Below are 22,654 nucleotides of genomic sequence, written 5' to 3' on the forward strand. Positions count from 1 at the left end.
GATTTAATTAAAACTTTGTCGACAGTCGCCAACAGAGGGTCAACGTAGGGCATGGAAGTGGGTTGTTGTCTAGTCTGTGTTGGAGACAAACTGTAAAAATGGTGTGCAAGTCAGGAAGCCAATTCAGTGGGATTAACGTCAGCACTTTGAAAAATAGCGGAAAATTCATTCGGTAAACGTGTGGTTTGTCCAAATAACATATCGTTGGGGGTACAATCTAAATCTTCCTTTACAGTGTTTCTCAGTGAAAGTAACGTGATTGGCAAATTTTCTGACCACTTTTCTGGTTGGTTTTGCATACGCAATGAATCTTTTAGCACGCGGTCTCGATTTGTTGTCATTCGCTTGATTGCAAGAATCAATTACCGCAGGGCTCACCACTAGGAGGTTGACAACTTGACGCGGTGAACGCGGTGAAAACGCTCGACCAAACCGTTGCATTGAGGGCGATAAGAACAAGTATTTTGATGCTTGGTATTTAACATTGTCATAAGATCTCGCCATTTCTTAGATAAAAAGACGCTGCCTCTGTCAGAAAGCACTGAAACAGGGGATCCAAAATATTGCACCCAGCTATTCAAAAATGCGTGGCACACGGTCTCTGCTGTGACATTTGGCATGGGGTAAGCTGTGAAATAACGTGTATATCGATCTATAACGGTAAACAAGTAGCGATTATGATTGGATTCAGGTAGTGGACCAACAATGTCTACAGATATGTTATGAAAGCGATTTGTAGGAAGATCGAACTTTTCTGGTGCAGGATGAGAATGTCGCCATACTTTACCTTTCTGACATTGTGGGCAAGCTTTGACCCATTCTTTCACCTGCTTCTTCATTCCTGGCCAAACCTTTGATGATAAAAGCAAGTTGTTTGTTGTCTTTGGGGAACGTTGGGTCGGGGCGCCTGAAATGATGTGCGATGTCGGTTTGGGAAGAAGTTAACAGGTTGACGGCTTCGGTCAGACTGAAGATTAGACACACTTGCCGACAAGTGTTCCATTTGATGTTGTAAGCGATCAATCTGTTGCATTAGTTGGGCATTGGGATTTTGTTCTGTAGTATGCTGCACTGCGTTTACTGTGGCATGGGAAACGTTTGTTAGTTTTGACATTTGATCGGCAGCTTTTGCTAATTCGTTTAATGACATTTCGAGATTTCCGGCCAAAACAAGTTTGATTTGATTCGGGAGTTTATTTACAAACAATTCCCGAATTAATTTCGTCGATGCGACATTTTGAGGAAGTTTTGCTCGCATCTCGGCAAGCACTTCGGACGGCAGTCGATCGCCGATTTCAGACAGTGACATGACGTCAGCGATACGTTCGTTCAACGTCGGTTCGAAACGCTGAAGTAAGCGTTCCTTTAATTTATCATAGTCTGCCCCGGCGCTGATTAAGTCTTGTATTTGTACAATAATATCGTAAGGCAGACACGATACAAGTTTGTCTGTTTTCAGACGTTGGCAATCAATCTGATAAGTGGTGAATCTATTTTCTAAAATCGTAAACCACAACCTAGGGGTATCTTTCCAAAAAGTGTCGCAAAACTTTTCGCCAGGAGAGATTTTAATTTTTTGAGCAGAGGGTTCGCGATATTCGCTTTCGGGTCGAGATTTTCTTGGGGCCATAATATAGATTACACAAGGCTAAAACTACAATTAAATTATAAGATACACAACAAGAGATATTGCGACAATTTTAATACAGAAATAAGGAAAACAAGTACTTACCAATGCTCTGTTTTAAAACCTACTGACGTACGGGGTCACCAATGTGGCAACATATATTTTACGTTATATTCAACGTATAAGGATAGTTTATATTTAAGTATGAGAATGTTTGTTTATATTTTAATATTAAGGCTCTCTGACTGCCTGATGAAATTTCTATCTATCTAGTTTGGCTATCTGACTCCATGAACTAATGAACTAATTTCCACTAATGCTCCATGAACTAATTTCCACACAATTGTTATTCGAATTATAATTTTAAGTTATCAGAAGGTGTTCGTATAATGTTGTAGGTCTATAACACAATTTGAATTTAAACAGTAGGCTACAGAATAATGAAATTACAGGATAGTGAAACATTATCACGAGTTATTACATTTTAATTAAACAATCAATTTAATGTTTTTCTGAGAGCTGAACTGGTCTAACTGAGCTCTCGCCAAATGCGAACAAGTCATTTTATAATCATCAGTTCCCTTTTTCTTATTGACTTCGGGAGCAGATTAAATGGAAAATTACAATTCTTTAGGAAATTACGCATGGTTTGAAATGGTTCATTTTAGTTAAAGAAAGGGAATTCGCTACAAGGTCATACAAGGTCGAATCGCTACAAGGTCGAATCGCTACAAGGTCAGTTGCCACCCTAGTTTTATACAGCTCTGTATTCTAGCAGCACAGCTCAGTATTCTGTCTTTTAGCAGGACCTTGACTGGTTAGGTAGGCACTTTAACATTACCCACTGGTCGAAGAGGTGCGCAATCATGCGTGACATGTTCAATCAATATTTGTGTTTTAGTCACAATTTCGACTTGTTAAAGTGGCTACCATTAAGATCCTTCTTGCACTCAGTTCAGTTGCAGAAGAAAAAATAGTATTAGCAGAGGGTGGGAATCGAACCCACGAAATTACTATACTCCTCTGCCCTAACCATTAGGCAACGGTGGTTGTGGTGAAGCATTCAGTTAAATTTCTTTGTATCAAAAATTTTCGATCAGAATATCACGTCACGAGTCACATGACTGAAATCAGCTGAATCGCGAATGAACATGTCACGCATGATTGCGTACCTCTTCGACCAGTGGGTAATGTTAAAGTGCCTACCGACTGGTTAACCGCAAGGTTGTTCGGTGCTGCCAGACCTTTCTATTGCTATATTTTGATTTTTATGTAATTGTGTAATGTGTTTCTTTTTCCCGACTCGTATTAGAAAGGCAAATAAACAAACATCTCTCTCTCTCTCTCTGTATTCACCTCAAATATGCTTTGCTTAAAGTTTGCGGAAGAGACAAAGCGGAGAGAGCGTCAGATAAAAACTCAGGGGAAAAAATGCTAAAGGTTATTTTCAAGGAGTTGATCAAAAAAAGTCTCATTGTCAAATAATGCTGTTGGCTGTTTTTTGTTTATGCAAAAATTACATAGCAGGAGTAATTTACCTAACATAATCTACCAGGCTGAGTAACATATGCCCTATCGTACATTCGTACCGTACTCACTACAAAAAGCGAGCACTGTGTTGTGCTAACCATAGTCTACCAGGGTTGCTTCCACGGTAACCATGAAGGCTTTTCCTATCAGCAAATGTATCTCGGCAGTTAAGTGCAACAAGAATTGAGTCCGAAAGACTCATGCTTCGCCTGTGACGTTGGGCAAGTATTTTTAAAATTTTGAGAAAAATGTTTTAGCCTATTTTTATCTGTAGGCTAGTTGTTTTTAAAAAGTAAATATCCTTTTGCCCTGTCTTCTAACTTGTGATTGAAAACTAGATGATGTACCGTACGCCAGCGCCGGATTAACTACAGTAGCAGATGTAGCAGCTGCTACGGGCCCCGCGCTTCACAAGGCCCCGCGCTTGACGAGCAAAACATTTTTTTTTGCAAAAAAATGTCGAACATGGCAAGTAATTTTTGGCTTGCAAACTGGAATGGCATAGGAGAACATTATAATTGTAGGATTAAATTACTAGTTCCAACGTCTTTAAGAGGGTAGGTCTTCAGAGGAACAGATGAAACAGTAGGGTCTCCTAACAACGGAAACTATTTGGGACTGTTAGAGCTTATTGCAACTGTAGATCCATTTTTGTGCCAACACATCAAGATGCATACGGTACGAATCGTGAAAAAGGGCACACTTCCTACTTTTGCGAAGAGGTAGTCAACATAATGGGAAAAGCAGCTGAAGATATAATCGTTAGTGAACTGAAAGAAGCTAAATACTTTTCCATATCACTAGATTCAACCCCGGACGTTACTCACACTTGTTCTTCCCCTCCGGACATTACTTCACGGTAAGATATATCAAGCCAACAGGGCCTGTGGAAAGGTTTCTGGCATTTCTGCCAACGGAGGGCCATAGGCTAGGCTACTGCTCAGCAGATTTTCGACAGCCAATCTTGCCGATTGCCGTGGACAAAGTTATGATAACGCGTCGAACATGAGCGGGAAATATAACGGAGTAGGATATAGGCACTTGTTAAAAAAAAAATTGGTGCTGTTGCAGAATATGTTCCATGCTATGCTCATTCGTTGAATTTTTTTAGTTTATGTGCTGCACAATCGTGCCCAGAAACAGTTCAGTTCTTTGACTTCGTTGAAAATATCTATGTATTCTTTGCTGCTTCAACACACCGGTGGTCCGTTCTGGAGTGCTCTGGTGGTGGAGTGCTAACAAGGCTCTCTGCAACACGATGGTCCGCCAGAGCTGCCATTAAGGTTATTAAAGAGCATTTTCCTTTCTTACAGGAGGCACTGGAGAAACTTGCAAATGATCAAGTGCAAAAGGCAGGATGTCGATAGCAGGCAAATGGACTCCTCGAGAAAATGGAGTTGTTCAAAATTGGAATCTTAGTAATTTTTTGGAATAGCTTACCCGATTGCTTCCAAGCAACTCAAGCCTCTCTTCAAGCAAAGCAGCAAAATCTCAACATTGCTTCAGCATTGTGTGCCTCTTTGGCAAGATCTCTACAGACTTTAAGAGAACAATTCGCTAAGTTTGAGTCAGAGGCTCAGAAGCTGACTCAAGTGCCGCATTACCGACCAACATGCACAAGAAGAATTGTCCGAAATCTAAGGCGCAATGAGGATGTAGGCAGCGGCCGTTCAGTTTCAGATGCAATGGATAATCAATCACCTAAAGACAAATTCCGGGTGGAAGTTTTCCTTACAGTATTGGACAGCTTACAATCTGCGCTGGAGCAACGTCGCAAGGCATACACCCAATTGAACACACGGTTTAGTTTTTTGCGAAATCTGCATGACCTAACACCTGCGCAGATCCAAGAAAGTGCTGACAGACTTTTAGAAGCATATTCCCAGGATTTGGAAGACGGATTGAAAGATGAACTAGGCCTACCTCAGTTTTCAGAATTCGTAAAGCACATTGCTATTGATTGCTCCTCTCCAAAACTCAACTATTTCACTTTGATTAAAGAAAACAATATTGACACCATGTTTCCTAACATTGCCAATTTGTTGCGCATTTATCTATGTGGGATGGTAACTAAGATCATTTTCAAAATTGAAGTTGATTAAAAATTATCTGCGAAACACGATAGGGCAAGAGCGGCTACACTATGTAACTCTTTTGAATATTGAAAATGACATTCTGAAGTCACTGAACTCACCTGAAATAATTTCCAAATTTGCAGAGATCAAAATGCGTCGAAAAGACCTTTGAATGATATTGTTGAAGTTTTATATTTCTCCTTGCAAGTACAACATAACATTAGACTTTTGTTATTTTTTTGTTGTTGTAGAATGTAGATCAAATCTATAAAATATTCAATTACTTTCCAGGTATTATCTGTACATCAAATCAATCTGCTACAGGCCCCGCACTTGGTTAATCCGGCACTGCCGTACGCACGCTTTAGGCTACATTGTTTCACAACGGAGCATAGCAGAATATGCAACTCCAGGATCTCCAAAACTAACTGGAGAGCGGATAACCTCATGCTGCTCGTCGTCTTTACTTCACACCCACAGAAATAGTTCTCCATGAGGACATTTATCCTACACTTATACGACACGTCGTCAAGGCGAACTACAGTATCGCGACGGTGCCCTACTATAATAGATAGACCTACAGTGGGAACGCCTACCACCGCCTCCAGTCATTACGTAATACGTAGGCTACATTAATGGAAGTATAGAATATAGGCTACGATCCTTTTACCTCTGACTATTCAATTCTCTTCATCCGATCAACCATCGCCCACACCATCACAAAAAAAATCGCCACAATTGGTAGGCAGGCGCGGATTTATGGGGGGGGCCCGGGCCCCCCCCGAAATTTTGTGAAAAATTGTATGTTTCCGCATCAAATGGCTTGATATGCTTCTAAACAGCTGATATTAGTCCCTCGGCATCACAATTAATGAAAATGGTTGTTTTAATGTCTATTTTCTAGCATATTGTATATGTCGTAGTATCATTGTTCATATCTGTTTAGCTTTTTCTTTCTTTTTAATTGATTTTCAAATTTTCTGCCCCCCCCCCCCGAAAAAAGCTCTTAGATTCGCGCCTGTTGGTAGGGATCCACGGCAGTGGCGTAGGCCTACGGTACGGTAACCATTTTTTTGGGTTGTTTAATGTTTAGGCTACATTCTTTAGAAAGTTTCAAACACATGCTTGATTGCAGTGACTCGTTATAATCACATCATCAATTTATTTTGTTATGATCTGAAAAACCATTGAGCCAACTGCAAACCTAGTGTGTGTTAACACCTGAAAAAATAGTCACTGCACGCCTCTGATCCACGATCATTGCAATCTTCAGGGCAATAAAAACTAAAGAGTCAAAACAGGCAGACGTCCAGTTTAGGCTTACTTAGCCAGTGACGTTGAGAGGCGGGCAGTAGCCTAGGTACTTTTGGACTCGGCATGATTTTAGGGGCCCGTAACATTACCAAGGAGCCCGAGAATTTGAAGAAACCAACTCGTATTCTTTGGATATGGCCGTGGCGTGTTTTCTTGGAAGTGTTTTTATTTGCGGCCCGAGGATGTCATTGGCCTACCGGGTCAAAATTATCCTCTCAACGGCCCTGTAGACTAAGTTTACTTGGCTACGGTCAAGTGCAGTGTATAGTTGATAAATTTTATTAACAAAATAATAACCATATTAAAACAGAAAATATGTGCAACGCAACAAAATGTTTACATTTGCAGCGAATTACTGAGGCTAACACTGTTTTAAAATCGGAAGACCACATATATTTTGATAAAAATTTATAAGTCTATTCGCCGCTTTCTGGTTATGTTACGCCACCTCCAGTCATTACAAGCTGGGCAACTAAGACAGAAAATGCACCCATTTCCGGTTGTGCGCCGGTATTGTTACATATCCTTGAGTCTTCCATTTTCATAAATGTTTCAAAATCACCCACCGAAGTTTACCTCACGTGTATTGAATGACTCCATAGGCACCGGAATCAAACGCGCAAGTAATCCAGTTTAGAGACTAAGTGCAACACGTTTGACATCATTAGATCGATCTCAATTCAACCTTGCATCATAATTCAAGATCTGGGAACATTTCTCTCGCTTTTTCGTGTACAGCGGTGTTGACGGCAGGGTGATACTTCAACACACTCTGCAGCCCTTCCATGGTCATGCTGAAGGCATCGACGTATGTCGCTGCACGGACAGAGTAAGGTCTCCGGTGCTGGAAGAAAACGTTGAAAAGCAATGTTAAGAAGTTTGCAGGATATTGTTCCTAGAAATTATTTAGAGTTTTATTAATGCGTCTATCGCTGCCAATTCTTGCTACAATCGGCTGCTGAGAAACATAGCCTATAGTTTTATTAATTATAAAATGTTCAATGATGAACCGCACAGTTGTTTTCTCATGTCCATTCAACAGCAGGCAGCATAGCGAGCGATTCACTAACGCAAGCCTGATCGCCAAGCTTGTTGGTTTCAACTTCACATTTGGTAGAATATGTTATGATTCACTTTGGCAACCACTAGAATTACAAGTTGAGGAAAGACTGAAGATGACAAACAATGGAGAAGTGATTGTTTGTTCCGATGAGTACGTAAAGATAACTTTTTAAACATAACATTGGTGGCTGTAATATAGTTGTAGAGGAAACTGAGGTGTGTCGCGAACAAAAGTTTCAGTACAAATCATACGAGAGGTCATAAAATATGACGTTGAGCAAATGAATACAATGCTATAAAAGTTACTTGTTTTTCAGGATAAAATAGCCTAGCCTATATTGTTGATAACTTCAAAAAGTAGTTCTTAAACTGTGAGCAGGTGTGCTGCATTTCAAATACCAACACAACATCCACTAGTCATATGAAAACATATTGTTATTAATTTGTCGATAGGACGAATGGTAACTATTTCAGGAAAGCAGGTCACAAACCCTGCGTGGCTAGATGTTGAATCCTTTATCTCACAAACACTTAACGAAATAACTAACACTTTGCCTTATGTGTTAAGTAACAAAAACATTTATGAGATAAGTGTCGTTTTTTGAATTTTCTATTATAGTTTTTAGTTTTCTTAACTCGATGAAGATCCACCAATATGACAAAAAAGCCAGGGAGGTCTGCCATCTGACAAGCTTGAGAACTACAGATATAGCCTACTATGTAAAAAGCAGCATTATCTATAATTCTATACCTTTATCTATAGGCTACGGTTTAATGTCTCTAGTTTCCCGTTGCAAGGGTTGTTCGCCCCGTTCCGTATTGCAAGGGTTGAACGCCATAGCATGATATATTTTGCAAAAGGATCTAACGTTGGTTCTCACACGGTATCTTACCTTGCATAACACACTTTCACACAAAATTTCTTCTCCTTCCATTACTTGACCGATGGTTGTTTTGTCGCGTCCTTTATGCGTTATAATATCAGCCAAACCACGATAGATTATATACATTTCCGAGCGAACATCACCCTGGTAATGTGAAAGATTCAGGTCAGCATTTTCAAGTGCGATGTACAATTGTACCAATGTATACCTACTGTAGGCTACAGCACAAAGCATGACCTATGCGTATCTTATTAGGGATATGCAGGGGTTCGGTGTCATTGTTCAAAACGATTTTTTTATCCGAAGTTTGCAGTTTCATGTAAAAACGTTACATAGCCGCCTTAAGCACATTCGCTTGTTTAGTATTGACAACCTCGTCGAAAACAGGTTCACTGATAACTATTCCTAAACAATACAAGCAACATTGAAATACACCCGGAAAAGTATTTTTTTAAATATTACAAAAAGTGAAAATATAAAATTGCTTTGCACGGTCAATGCTGAGGCTATTGATAAGTTTTTTTCAGATGACAGTAAATGATAGGCTACTAGAGCCTCCGGACTGAAATTGACATAAAATATTGGAATAACCCCTTACTTAGGCCTATTAGTACGTAATATCGTATCAGTCTTGGGATGTCAGAACTGACTAATCAGATCTCTACTTTTTTGTAACATTTTTCGGGTTAAATAAAGATAATAAACCTCTGTTTATTGACCTGCATATCAACCAAGAAAGCGTATTTCACAATACCAGTTCTGACAAAACAATGCTTTGCCAGCTTTGGTCAAGACAAGAGTATGATCGCCGAGATGCTTTGTGACCTATCGCGCAAAGTCTCAGCAAGACGTTTTCGCCTCAACTAACACACATGGACGGTTTTTAGAACTAATTTCTCCTTTGGTTATCGATTCTTGAAAATTTTTCGGCATCACAGTCTTCATGCTGCCTGGATCAGGCAATTAGTGAATGAATTTCGAAAATTTTCTATCAACGCTCTGATTTGATAATAACGAATCCAATTACTGTACAACTTGTTGAATGCTTTCGATAAAAATGGAATATTAAAGTAACCATGGGTGCCATTATAACGACTGTGTCTCCACGATCTTTGTTGAAGTTGCTACATTGTGCTGCTGGTATTGGAATCAGCAAAGTCTCGCCTGACACCTTTACCACTCACCATCTAAACACCTAACATTGCACTAGCTTGCTGTTAAATTGCTTTTTATAAAATTTACTCTAATTCTTCAAAAATGCAAACAATGGAATAAGTTGTGCAACCTGCAAACAAATATAATCTCCAGGCATGTAAGCAAGAGGGGCCATGACCATGGAAAGATGACGGATGAAATTTGCCGGGCAATCGGCAAACAATTCTACACCAGTGATCAATTCGCCGCATATCTGGCTGTAGATGTCCGCTCGTAGACTGAAAACAAGAAATTCATTCAAGATACATTTCATTTCACACACATTTCATTATAGTTACGCTTTATAGAAGCTAGGTTATACAGTAATAATGAAATAAGTTACCACTAGACTAAAAAATATTAAACATTGCACGTGGTGAAAGCCTATGTTTGGTGAAGTTGAATGCTATCAGGTAGAGACAACTCGACAACTCGAATAATTGCGTTGATAGCTCAAAGCAACACTTAAACTGACTGAATAAACTGATACGGTGATTGAATGACTTACAAGTTCGCAAGCGGCGGTAACTCATTTGTTATGCAGGTTAAGACTATAAATGAAATGAAACGTTTACGTCCAGAAATACTCAAGCACGCCCGATGAAAACCATTGTTTTTATCACATTCTACATTTGAAAAAAAAATTAAAACAAAAACACTATATGCAACAATTTAAATAAAGTACCCACCAAAATGAAAGATCTGGAAACAAAGTCATGAAATTGATGCCTTTATTTTTCATCCACATGTACTCGTAGTACTGTATGACATGGTTGGACAACTTCTTGTCAAACTTGTGGTCAGCCATACAATTTTTGACAGCCTGTTGACGGCAAGGTACAAAAGCTATGCACACTACAGATTTGCAAAACACAACAAGCACATTGTCTCGTTGTTGGTCAGAGCAAACACGCAATATCAGTCTGAAGCGTAGTTTATAAAAGCACTGGGACGAGCAAGCACACTTTGGCGAACGCATTTCAAGAATGGATGTCCGTTCTGTGGCATTTAAGAGATGAAACAAGATACGATAGCACTTCAAGCGCAAGAGGACAGTTCACAAAGTCAACCTTTGTCACCAGGTTTGGGTCAGTGGTTCAAAGCTACTACAAGTAGACGAAACTGCCAGAATTAAGCTTAACCCATTCATGGCCGGTGTCCTTTTAAAAGGACATCGTTTTGAATGCATCAGTATTGCATCATCTTATTTTGATTGAATCATTTTGGACTTGCTAGTAGTTGTTTAGGGTCTGTTTTGGAAGGTGTTGATAAATATTTGCAAACAACGTACTTTTTCTGAATTTTGTGAAAGTTTGAAAATTGTTGAAAAATGAGAAGAGCCCGATAAAGTGAAGTGAGGAGGAACATGTATGTTTTATTGCCTATTGGTAATAGATATGAATTATGTTTCTTCATAGTTTGACACTCTGTAATATTGTGCTTCCTACTACACTCTAATTTGTGTAAGGTTTTGCTTCTTTTATTTGTTTATTTTGCTTTATATTTATTGTTGCCTTTTAAAAGGACACCGGCCACATGGCCACATTTTTTTGGTTGTTTATAACACTGTCAAAGAATATTGAACATCGTGTAAAAGCAGCACATTATGCCTATGGAAGACTTAACCATCGTGTTTTCAACAACCATGCTATATTTATCCGCACAAAAATTATGATCCTCCGGGCAGTCGTTCTATCCACTCTTCTCTATGCTTGTGAAACCTGGACATTATACCGCCGTTACATCAAAAGTCTTGAAAATTTTCAGCAGAGGAAACTGGATCAAATGCTAGGCACTCGTTGGGAAGATTGTCTCACCAAAGATGCAATCCTTGATCGCGCTAGGTTACCCAGTTCAGAAGTCACCATATTGCAACACTGCCTTCGCTGGACAGGACATGTCATGAGAAGGAACAACGAGGAGGGACAACTAGAGACAGGAAACTCCCCTCCAGAAGACCAAAAATGAGATACAAAGATTAGCTGAAAGTCTCCCTCAACCATGCAAACATTGATCTGGATTCATGGGAAAACCTTGCTAGTGACAGATTACTCTGCAGAAAAAGATCTAAGGAAGGTACGGAAATTTTCGAAAAAAAGGATACAAAAAGCCCAAGAAAAACGAACACTAGAAAAGTTAAAACTACCACGTCCCTCCCTCCATACAATCCTTACCCCTCATACAATGTGACTTTTGCCCACGTCTTTTCCATCATACACTGGCCTCCAAAGCCATATATGACATCACCATCCAAAGCCAAATTCGATTTGATGACGAAACCAATGCTCAGACACGAGCTGGAGCCGACGACTGTCAGTGGCGTATCGCTATGGTTTGTGCCGCCCGCGGTGGACCATGATTTTACACCCCTGAACGCGTGAAGTAGGAACCAGCAATTAGAATACGAGCCAAATCCATTTCAAAAAAGATTTTGACTATGCTTTTTCGTTTACGTTTAAAAATATTCTACTGCCACAAGCTTACGACCGAGGGGGAGACTGCCCACTGGGGGGGACACCCCCCCACTAGCTACGCCGATGGTTACCGTGAATATAATATGTTCATACAATAACTTTGAAACGTCCTTCAAGTAAGATCTGACAAATTTCTACCGAAACAAACACCTTCTTATGTTAAGGTATCGCGAGATTTACATTTGACTATGTGGCCGGTGTCCTTTTAAAAGGCAAACAAAAAAATGCATCAAAAAAGTAAAAATCATCAAATTTTTTTAAACTAATTCAAAAGTTATGACAATACAACTTTGTGGCTGAAATATTTCCTAAAAAGAGCAACGGGAACTTGTGGCGGCTTTTAATGGGTTAAAAGCTTAGCTTTTTATCCTTTGCCTTTGGGATGGCTTAGGGAGCAAGGCGCTGGCTTTCCAAATGCGATCCTGGTTAGACTCCCAACATAAAGCTGGTTGTTGATAAACACTGCTCAGCTCTACCCATGGTCGTTTATGTAGTAAATTGGGTGGGCATAATTGCTGAAGGCATGGATACATATATGAGTTTCTGGCTAAAGGAAAGGCGGCAGAGAAGTTGCCACCTTATACAAGAGTAGGTTAGTGGGGGAAGCCGAGTAGCATAATGAGAATCTTATCTTCTCATTCCCGATTCTAATTCTGCGAATGGGACCTTTACTTTTTACTTTACCAAAATTCCACTTGTGAAGCAGATTTAATGCTTTTCCCGCATTGAATTTTATCAAAACTCATTTTTCAGTTAGATACACTTGGCATTCATGTGAATGTATATCATTGCGTTGACGTTCACGACTTGGGGCATTTTTCAACGTTGAGCCAACAAAGCACTTTTCTTACAGAAATTGCAGTTTTCTCAAAAACTCACATATCTATCAGTGATGGGTATAGATGGCACTTATTATTTTGAAAGGAAGAGTTAAGATTAACAATGGAATATAGAGATTAAACAATACTAACCGATACATTTTCCTTGTACCAAACTCCCAAGCTTTCGTTATTCGCCAACGTAGCCGCCACCATCCCGAGCACGTAGCCGATCATTAGCTTACCAAGAACCATCACAAAGCAAGCGTAGAGCATTTCAGTTCCAGTCAGAGGTTTGATATCCCCATAACCAGTCGAGGTTATGGTAGCTACGGCCCAGTACATGCTATCAACCCAAGCAAGTACGTCGAAGCACCGAATGCGATTGGCGGCATAATCTGCGACAGTCATTAGGTTTATCTTAACTTGCCGCCTTCCATCTACCATAGGGGAGGTTTAATCAATTGAAAGACAAATGTGATAATAAGGTATACGTCATTTGTTTGTTGCAAGGATGTAGAAGACAGAAGCGTTAAACATTCAACGCTTTTGCTTCTGACTAAAGGAGACTGATGATACACCACTTGTATTGGGAGACTCAAAAAAACACACAATAGTCCTTTTCCAGTTTTAGTTTCTAAAAAACTTTGATACATTTTTGTTATAACGTTTGTGACATCCTGTTCAACTAAATACACCAATGAAAATGTGTGCACTTTTGGAAAATCAATTCTGAACAATGGCGTTTTTTGTCTTTTTACTTGCAAAGCATAAAATATCGATAAAATAGGTGAACGCCATTGGCGACGTAGTTGTCACAAAGCAATGTATTTCGTACGTACTTGCAGTCGCGGCTGTGGTCCACGTAAGGGCCTGGCACTCTCCGGCCGGGCATGCCACTGCATACCAGACACTGCCCGCGAAGATGAGCGTGAAAGCAACACACAGTACAGACTGGTATAGCCTGACAAGCAGAACGCTAGAATAACAAAGATGAATGGTTGGTAATTACAGTATAAAAATTTGATTAAATAGCGCATAGAAAAAAAGTACTTAAAAGACAATATCCGTGTTCAGTGTTGATGCAATGCCTCTCGATGATTTTTTGCTTTTTTTTATATTTAGTGCAGTTACCAAAACAAGACGCTTAGTAGTTCTCAGAAAGGGGAGGAATATAAATTCAACTTTATCAAACTTTTATTTTAGTGCTTGTCATCAGTACAATAAAAATTGCAGAGACTAACAGAAAGAAAGCATACATCGATGAATAATAAGTATATAAGAAACAACAAACAGCTTTTGAGTCACATAGACATCCATTACTTGCTTCTGATGTCTCTCCCCCATCGGACAAAAATCTTCCAGAGTCGATACATCCTCAGCATCCGATTGAGTCTTGCAAACGAGAAGACGGAGAGTTGGAGTCTCGCGTCCGCAGCAAAGAGGATGGAGAGTATTTCAATGGGAGCGTTGGCAGCCACATCGAGGGCGAAGTGATCGGGAGACTTGGCGTAATGCAAATTTATGGTCTTTAAGTTGTCGACGTTCGTACTGAATTGGTCCAGGAAGCTGGTGTGGTATCCCAGTAAAATATCAACGGCGAACCTAGAGCAGCCAGTGAAGGGTTATTCGTTGCACGCTGTGGGCTTTCTGTTTGTCAGGATAGTTAGTACAGCTGATAATCTCCCAAAATCAAATCAATTGTGCAAATTATGACTAAAGCATGAAATTTTCACCAGTGTTAGCACATACCATAAGGGTCATTTTAAGATTAGGAGGTAAGTCAGATTTGACCTCTGATGACCTTGAGAGGTCAATGACCTCAAAGTATCAGAATATTGATATTTGACGTCATTGGTTAATCTTAAAGGTGTGTATGATGTACAAACCATGCATATGTGTTATAATAAAAGTGTCTACACATTCTACAGAGTGTTGACTGTGTTAATGTGTTGGACCTGTTGGTCATTATTATCAGAGTTGCCAGATTGGCCCTTTTACGGCTAAACTTCACAAATTTGGCCATTTTTGAAGTCGTTTGGCCAAAAAATTTGGGTTTGGCCTTTTGGCCTTACTTTGACTCGTTTTCATATTGGTTTGGCTCCAAACTTTCTGTTTGGCTTTTTGCATTTAGCTTACTGTATTTTGTAAGATTGAAACAATAATGGCAACACTTGTCTTTTATTCTTTCAGTAGTGGTGATTGTTATTTGTTAACGCGCATATTGACACTGTCTGCTTTGTAAAGCGCTGAGGAGCACCGCATTCTGCGATGGATACAGCGCTATATAAAAACTAACATTATTATTATTATATGCAGAATGTGCAGGCAGCAAGGATGGAAGTCTTGCACTCTTACTCTTGTAGCGATGGTTGTTAGTTTGCAGTGCCCACTAAGATCTACCATAAAACCGAGAGGTGTTGGCTATGCATCATTAAAAGAAGACCTCGTCCAGTTCAGGACTTCGTCACATGACAATGAAACTTGACGTCAGCAGACTGGATGATGGCGATGACATAGAAGCTAACTTGAGGATACACAGTACTCAGTGGCACAAGAAATGTCGTTTAAAGTTCAACAAAAAATATTTGACCAGCAGAACAGAGCAGAATCCACTTCAGGACAACAATTTGGTACCGGTACTCCAACCCTGCACAGCGCGCGATCAGAAGCTGCCCACAGGCTTGCACAGTCAACCGAGGCTATCTGTTTCCTTCTGCAATAAGCCAGGTGGCACAGCAGACTTGCACCAAGAAGCTACAAAGGAAATTGGCCAAAACGTTCGAAGATGTGCCACTGAATTGGAGGACACTGAACTGCTGGCCAAGCTGTCTGCAGGAGACCTGATTGCTATCGAGGCAAAATACCATCGCAACTGTCTCTGTGCATTATACAACAAAATCAGACCAGCATCACTCAAAGACGAGGACGATGATCGATTGCAGGGCATAGCCTTTGCTGAGCTGGTGGTGTTCATGGAGGACATACATGAAGATGAGGACAATGCCCCCGTATTCAAACTCCACCACATGGCTAACCTCTACAAGACCAGATTAGAGCAGCTGGGTGCCACGGTAACCAACAGGGTACACATAACCAGACTGAAGGATAGGCTTCTTTCTGCACTTCATGATCTGAGAGCGCATTCGCAGGGCCGAGACACACTTCTCTTGTTTGAGAAAGACATAGGTCCTGCTCCCGCCCTGATGAAGGCCTATGGTCATGAGAGTGATATGATGTATCTAGTAAGAGCAGCACTGGTAGTCCGTAGAAAAATGTTTGAGACAAGATTCACCTTTGAGCTGATTTTGCGTTCAAAGCTGAGCAAGTGCGTTCCGAGCTGATTTTCAGATAAATTCTGTGACACCATCCCTCCTTGCTCTGGTTAACATAATCCTCGATGGGGCGAACATCAAGCACCAGACTCAGTTGGCCAACACAACTGCTGCGCTTACACTATCGCAGCTACTGATGTTCAACAGTGTGAAGCATGCATGCTGCATGGAGTCAACCTCAGTGCGCCACAAGAGAGAAACCCAGAGAGAGAGAAACCCAGCGAGAGAGAAACCCAATTCCCACTCTACCTGACCCTCAAGATTCAGGCTGTGACCAGGAGCAGACGACTGATCGACACACTCTTCGGCCTAGGGATGTGTGTTTCGTATGATAGATTACTACAGCTCCCAGCAGACATTGCCAATGGCGTCTGCCAGCGCTTCAACATGAAAGAAGTTGTTTGTCCACCCAAGCTGCGCCAGGGTCTGTTCTCTACTGGGAATGTTGATAATATTGATTATAACCCTAGCTCTGCTACGGCCAAGGATTATTTCCATGGCACTGGTATATTCTTAATACAACATCCATCACACATAAATTGTGGACACGACCTTGGTGTATTGGTGCTTGGGCAAAAAATCTTCACCTCCAAGATGGTAACACCTCTGCCTTCAGTGTACACAAGTGTGCCACCCGTTGCCATGGAGACGAAGCACTTTACTGCACCGCCTGTACAACGTCCGGCAAGACCTCTCGACCTGCTAACTGCTAAAGTTATTGTTGTACACAAAGAGTATTGGTGGTTGAGGACAGTGACGTCAGCTCTAGAGAAGCAATCCATAGAGGAATGGGTGTCATGGTCTGCCTATGTGGTCTGCGGCGCTGTTACAAGAGGTTCTCTTGCTGGTGTACATTCGATCGCTTCGTGAAGGAAACTTTGAGCTGTATGTGCAACCCTGACACAGATCATGCCCTGGATGTTCGCCTTAGATCACATTCACTATTCCAGGTAGCTTTCTGTACACATCCGTGATATGATAAACCTCATTGACAAGCACCCAGATGTCCTTGCAAAATTCAAGTCTGGAAACTTTGTGGTAAACAAAACTAGCAATAAGTTCTCTGCCATGGCGATCGACCAATGTCATGAGCAGAACAACGCTATGGTCAAAGGGTCTGGTGGAGCTATTGGACTGACAGGAAATCCTGGAGCACTCAGGCGCTGGATGGTGGCAGGGCCAGAAATAGCCAAGACCATTACAGAGTTCGAAGAGCAGGCCACGAGGAGAGGACATGACGACATCAGGCACCTTCACCATGACCAGAAACCTGGAGTACATACAGCCTTTGTGAAGGATGTCAGGGTGCTTATGGAAGCGTTTCAAGATATAGGAAAGCCCTTTCTAGAGAGCTCTCAAGATTTACTGGTCCTTGACACGAGGGACATCGTGGAAACTCTAGTGGCAGAAACAGATTGAATCCCTTCGTGAGAAGCAATATAGAATGTTTGTTGAGGAAAGGCTGGAACTATGCACGAAGCCAGTTACAGACACACTGACCAAGAACAAGTTGCCGCTCTTCAGTCGGCCACAGACCAAGATGCCGTCAAAGCAGTGAAGAGTGACTGCAGTCTCTTGAGGCTGTATATTGCACGTCAATCACGTAACGGGGATCTTGACCAGTTCTTCTCCCATGAGAACCAGGCAGCTCCACCTTCATTATCAACAGGAGACCAACTGCACATTGGAGTCAAAGCAGATCTACTACACTGCCTGAAATTAGACCAAACTGAAACCACAAGAGCACATGTGGTTGATGCCACAATCCTTGATGGGGCAGCTATTGTTCAAAAATGCTTAATCCTGTTGTGGCAAAGACCTTTGAAGAGTATATGAACACAGTTTTTGCACCTTACATCTTCACTCAACTGGAAAAGGTCCAAAGACTGGACCGCGTCTGGAATGCATATCTGCCTGACAGCCTGATGGCGACGACCAGACAGAGGAGGGGTAAGGGCATCAGGAAAAGAGTGGCTTCCTTTACCGTTATGCCTAGGAAGTGGAAGAACTTCCTTCGTGTTGACCAAAACAAGATTGAACTCTTTGGTTTCTTGTCACGTGAGACCAGTCGTCTTCCAATTGCTGATGGCAAGGAAATGTATGCGACCTGTGGAATTGATGTCCTGTGCTCCCCTGCCGAGTTCGACTTTACCAACCTCTCCCCATGTTCTCAGGAGGAGGCGGATACACGCATGCTTCTACGTGGAAGATGCTGTCCAGAAGGGGATGAGGAAGGTGACCATACGCACTGTAGATACTGATGTTGTGGTACTGGCTGTGGCTTCCTTCAACCACATTAACCCTGACGAGCTGTGGATAGCTCTTGGTACTGGGTCCAGCTTCCGGTACATAACTGTTCACCGTTTGGCTGCCGCCATGAACACCAGACGATGTGCTACTCTCCCGGTCATTCATGCCCTCATAGGGTGCGATACTGATGTGTCTGCATTCGCTGGCAGAGAAAAGACTGCCTGGGAGATTTGGACAGTTTTCCCAGAGGGGACTGATGCTTTCGAAAAACTACTACGCATGCGAAGTGATGTCAGTGAGGAGTCAATATCACTGCTGGAGCGCTTCGTTGTACTGATGTATGACCGCACCAGCGACATCATGGAAGTGAACGACGCTTGGAAACAGCTCTTCGCACACAAGTCGAGGGTTCTATAAAACATCCCTCCTACGCAAGCAGCATTCCAGCAACACATCAGGCGGGTTTCTTTCCAGGCCAGCTGCTGGAACCAAACTCTGGTTCTAAATCCCAAATTTTCGAGCCCATCTGACTGGGGCTGGACATTGGACAAAGGAGGCTTCTTGGTGGCAGCCCCTCTGGACGACACTGCCAGAGACATCAAAATCTTGCCAAGAACTGATCCACTGCAACTACAAGAAGGGGTGTACCGGCTACTGCAAGTGCATCAAGGCTGCATTGAAGTGCACTACACTATGCGCATATTCGGGAGACTGTTAGCTGCGATGACACACCTCGACATTTATGCGGAAATATGGATAATTCGTCTGTATATCATTACCGATATGTACTATTCATGTGTCTGAGGCCCGCCTGGCCTCACTCTAGGCTACTTCAAGCTTTTATAGCCTCTGTCTAATGTACATTAAACATTACACTGCAGCAAATTATCTTAACATGTCTTTCAAATAATTCGCGAGACAAACAAACTGCACCAGAATTGTGAAAAACTGTAATTTAGGTCATTGACCTCTCAAGGTCATCAGAGGTCAAATCTGACTTACATCCCGATCTTAAAATCAACTTTATGATAATATGTACTAATGCTGGTGAAAATATCATGCTTTAATATTTATCATAACATGTCTTTCAAATAATTCTCGAGACAGACATAGCCTACTGCACCAAAATCTTGAAAAACTATAATTTAGGTCATGTTTAGGTCATTCAGTGGCGTAGCCAAGGGGGGGATTTTGGGGGTTACAACCCCCCTTTGGCAAGCGTGTGACGTCACGATATTGAGATTGATGCTTTCAGTCTAAAAAAAAATTGCCTAATTTTATAAAAAACTGCATTAAAAGAGCGAGTTTTGCCAATACCAAACATTCAAACATCTTAGCCAGGAATTAGTGCCGAAGAAAATATGATCTTATCCTTTTGCTATGCCACCGGACAGCACCATTTTACAGGAATATTCATACCCACACTTTTGTTGAAAATGCTCTCAGAATGCACCAAATTCAAGGTAATTTTTCAAAATTTTTTGGAGGAGGCCCCCCAGACCCCTCGCCGCTGGGTCGTCAACCCCCCCCCCCCCTTTCAAAATTCCTAGCTACCCTACTGAGGTCATTGACCTCTCAAGGTCATCAGAGGTCAAATCTGACTTACCTCCCAACTTTAAAATGAACCTTATGATATGTACTAACACTGGTGAAAATTTCATGCTATAGTCATAATTTGCACAATGGTTATGATCACCCGCTGCACTAAGTGTTTCGTTATTGATTCTAACAAAACATAATTGAAAAGACATTTGAAATTGAAATATAGTACAAATTCAAAATTGCTGCTGGGTATAGATTGGGAGTTGATTCTTATAAGTGAAATATACTGTAATGTTCTTCTGATGATTTAAATTCAAGTCAATCAGTCTTATTCATTTCTTCAGGTGTGTTTACTTCAATTGACGAAAATTTCTTTCCAATGGCACACACGAATATGTGAAGTAAACAATAAACATACCAAAGATCTATGAAGTAACCCCACAGGTAAATTCCGTAGTTGTGGCTGAAGAAGCAAGCTTGGTAAATGCACAATGAGCTGCATGTGAACGACAACAGTACAATGATGTTGTCCCATACAAAGCTGACCATCGACTCTTTGTCGATGACGCGAGCCTGAAGGAATCAAAAGAAACGATGTGAGACGAAACTTTTTATTCTGTCGCAACATGATGTGTTGGTTTGAGCTGACTCAAGCTAGTGTGAATAGACTTAGCAACGCTTGGCCATTAAGCAGTACAACAGAGTCATTATGTGCGAGAAACCAGTCAAAATACGCATTTCGATTCACTAGCACAATGAGCTGCATGTGACGTTTTATCAACCCATGACACGTTTTATCAACCCAAAATTGCCCGATTACGAGGTGAGCTTAACAAGTACCAATAAATAAATTATTATGAAGAGTTTTATAATAATATTACGAGAAAACAAATAGAACCTCAAATAGTTTTTTTTCTTTCTTTTTCTCTGTTGGCTTAACGACTTCATCTTTAGTTGAGAACATGCCAAGCTGGAGAGCTAGTTCGCTTGTGTGGTGTTCGTACGTTGCGGAGTCCGATCCGTGTAGCGTTCGATCCTAGAAAGACAAAAAAATATTGAATCAGCAACAACATGGTTTCCAACGAGACATGCAACTTCAGCAGAAGCTGTGAGACGTAGATTTTAATGATAAAATTGAACCATAACATAGCCCGGATATTTGAAATGTGAATGTTTGCAAAGCGTGTCATGGAATATTATGAATGAAGCAATTCGGTAATATAAAGTCAAAATGGGACTTGCCGGTGTGCCTCTCTTCCGGCTGGCCAATGAACACATTTGTTATTCAAATTTTATTCTTCCACAAAAGCATCCGCCTCCTTACTTGCGCTATGGCGGTCATTCGTTGTCGGAAACGTGGAAATGTTGAAAAAATATCGTCCAAGTCCTTCCTGGTGAGTACGTTCAACTCGCAGTTGGTGGAAGCTTTTACAGTTTTACTCCTCGGAACAGCGAACAACAGAGCGACCTGGGTATAGTATGTAGCAACTCTACAGTAGTAGTGGTAGTAGTCTATAGTAGTGGTCGTCTTGATCAGAGGATGAGAAGGTACCGATTACTTAGCCTTTAGCATTACCAAAAGTAGGGTAGCCAGTTCATTTGTTTCGGCCGTTTTTTCTTCAGCAATTACGCCCACCCAATTTGTTAAACCATGGGTAGTTTTAAGCGGTGTTTTCAACAACCAGCTTGTCAAGAGTCGAAGTAAAAAGCAAGTGCTTCATCAGCTGAACCATTTCACCACCATTCAAAATAGCGGTTCCAACTTAATGAAGTAAAATCGGCTTCTTCGAGGGCAAGAAAAGATTCCCAAAAGATTTAATTACCACTATGTTATTTGGAAATTAAGAACTGTACAATAAAAAAACGTAATTGGGCCACTGTAACTTTCCAAGGGCTAGACTTGCAGACCAGAATTTTAACTGAATGTGAGTTGTGAACTATTGTTAAAAGGTCGATTTATTAAGCAGCAGCTTTGCAAGTTTACACTGATAGTTTTCAAGATATTGCCTGTCATATCTGAAACTGTTATGCGCCTCTTAACAGTTACAGAAAAAATTCGTAAGAAATTTAGTTTCAATGACAGCATAAAGCAAACATTTTCATGAAAGGTAAATCTATTGCCCTGCTATTTCACTGATCGTGTTACTGTAAACTTTTTATTCATTAGCTTCTGGTAAACCATACGACAGCGGCGTACCTCCCCAAAGTGCTGGCCAGGTCCAAGGACTTTTATCGTGGTTTGTTCATCATCGTCTAATATGGCAACACTGCCTCGTTGTATGAAAAACATCTCGTTTCCAATGTCATTCCGTCTGAAAAGGACAAAGAACAATGGAGATGAATGCAAAAAAAAATTGTGAAGTGCATTCAACAACAATCAATATCACTGTCAGTACATATCCAGTAACTGAGATGCTATTAAAATAAATCACAAACTTGATCACAAGTGAATTACAAAACAAACACAATCAAGTGATTGACTATTCATCGTTTCTTCATTTTTCGTATTTCTCATCAATGCATCCTCTACAAGCACGTCCTTCTTTGCT

At 41.0% G+C, this 22,654-nt stretch overlaps 1 protein-coding gene across 1 annotated transcript in view; it reads right to left on the reverse strand.

The window, feature by feature from the left end:
- Window positions 1–6,815: 6,815 nt before the first annotated feature.
- LOC145769028 (uncharacterized) overlaps window positions 6,816–22,654 on the reverse strand; it is a 46,024-nt gene continuing 30,185 nt past the window's right edge. The window contains exons 25-35 of the mRNA XM_082580626.1: window positions 22,303–22,417; window positions 21,430–21,573; window positions 21,004–21,141; window positions 20,524–20,678; window positions 14,302–14,583; window positions 13,821–13,957; window positions 13,132–13,376; window positions 10,376–10,509; window positions 9,778–9,925; window positions 8,502–8,636; window positions 6,816–7,390 (exon numbers count right to left, since the gene is read on the reverse strand). Of these exons, the coding sequence (XP_082436752.1) occupies window positions 7,238–7,390; window positions 8,502–8,636; window positions 9,778–9,925; window positions 10,376–10,509; window positions 13,132–13,376; window positions 13,821–13,957; window positions 14,302–14,583; window positions 20,524–20,678; window positions 21,004–21,141; window positions 21,430–21,573; window positions 22,303–22,417 (1,786 nt within the window). The 3' untranslated portion in view covers window positions 6,816–7,237. The remainder of the gene's footprint in view (window positions 7,391–8,501; window positions 8,637–9,777; window positions 9,926–10,375; window positions 10,510–13,131; window positions 13,377–13,820; window positions 13,958–14,301; window positions 14,584–20,523; window positions 20,679–21,003; window positions 21,142–21,429; window positions 21,574–22,302; window positions 22,418–22,654) is intronic.

This window comes from Aplidium turbinatum, chromosome 4 (genome assembly GCF_918807975.1).
Source record: "Aplidium turbinatum chromosome 4, kaAplTurb1.1, whole genome shotgun sequence".
NCBI classification, from domain to species: domain Eukaryota; kingdom Metazoa; phylum Chordata; class Ascidiacea; order Aplousobranchia; family Polyclinidae; genus Aplidium; species Aplidium turbinatum.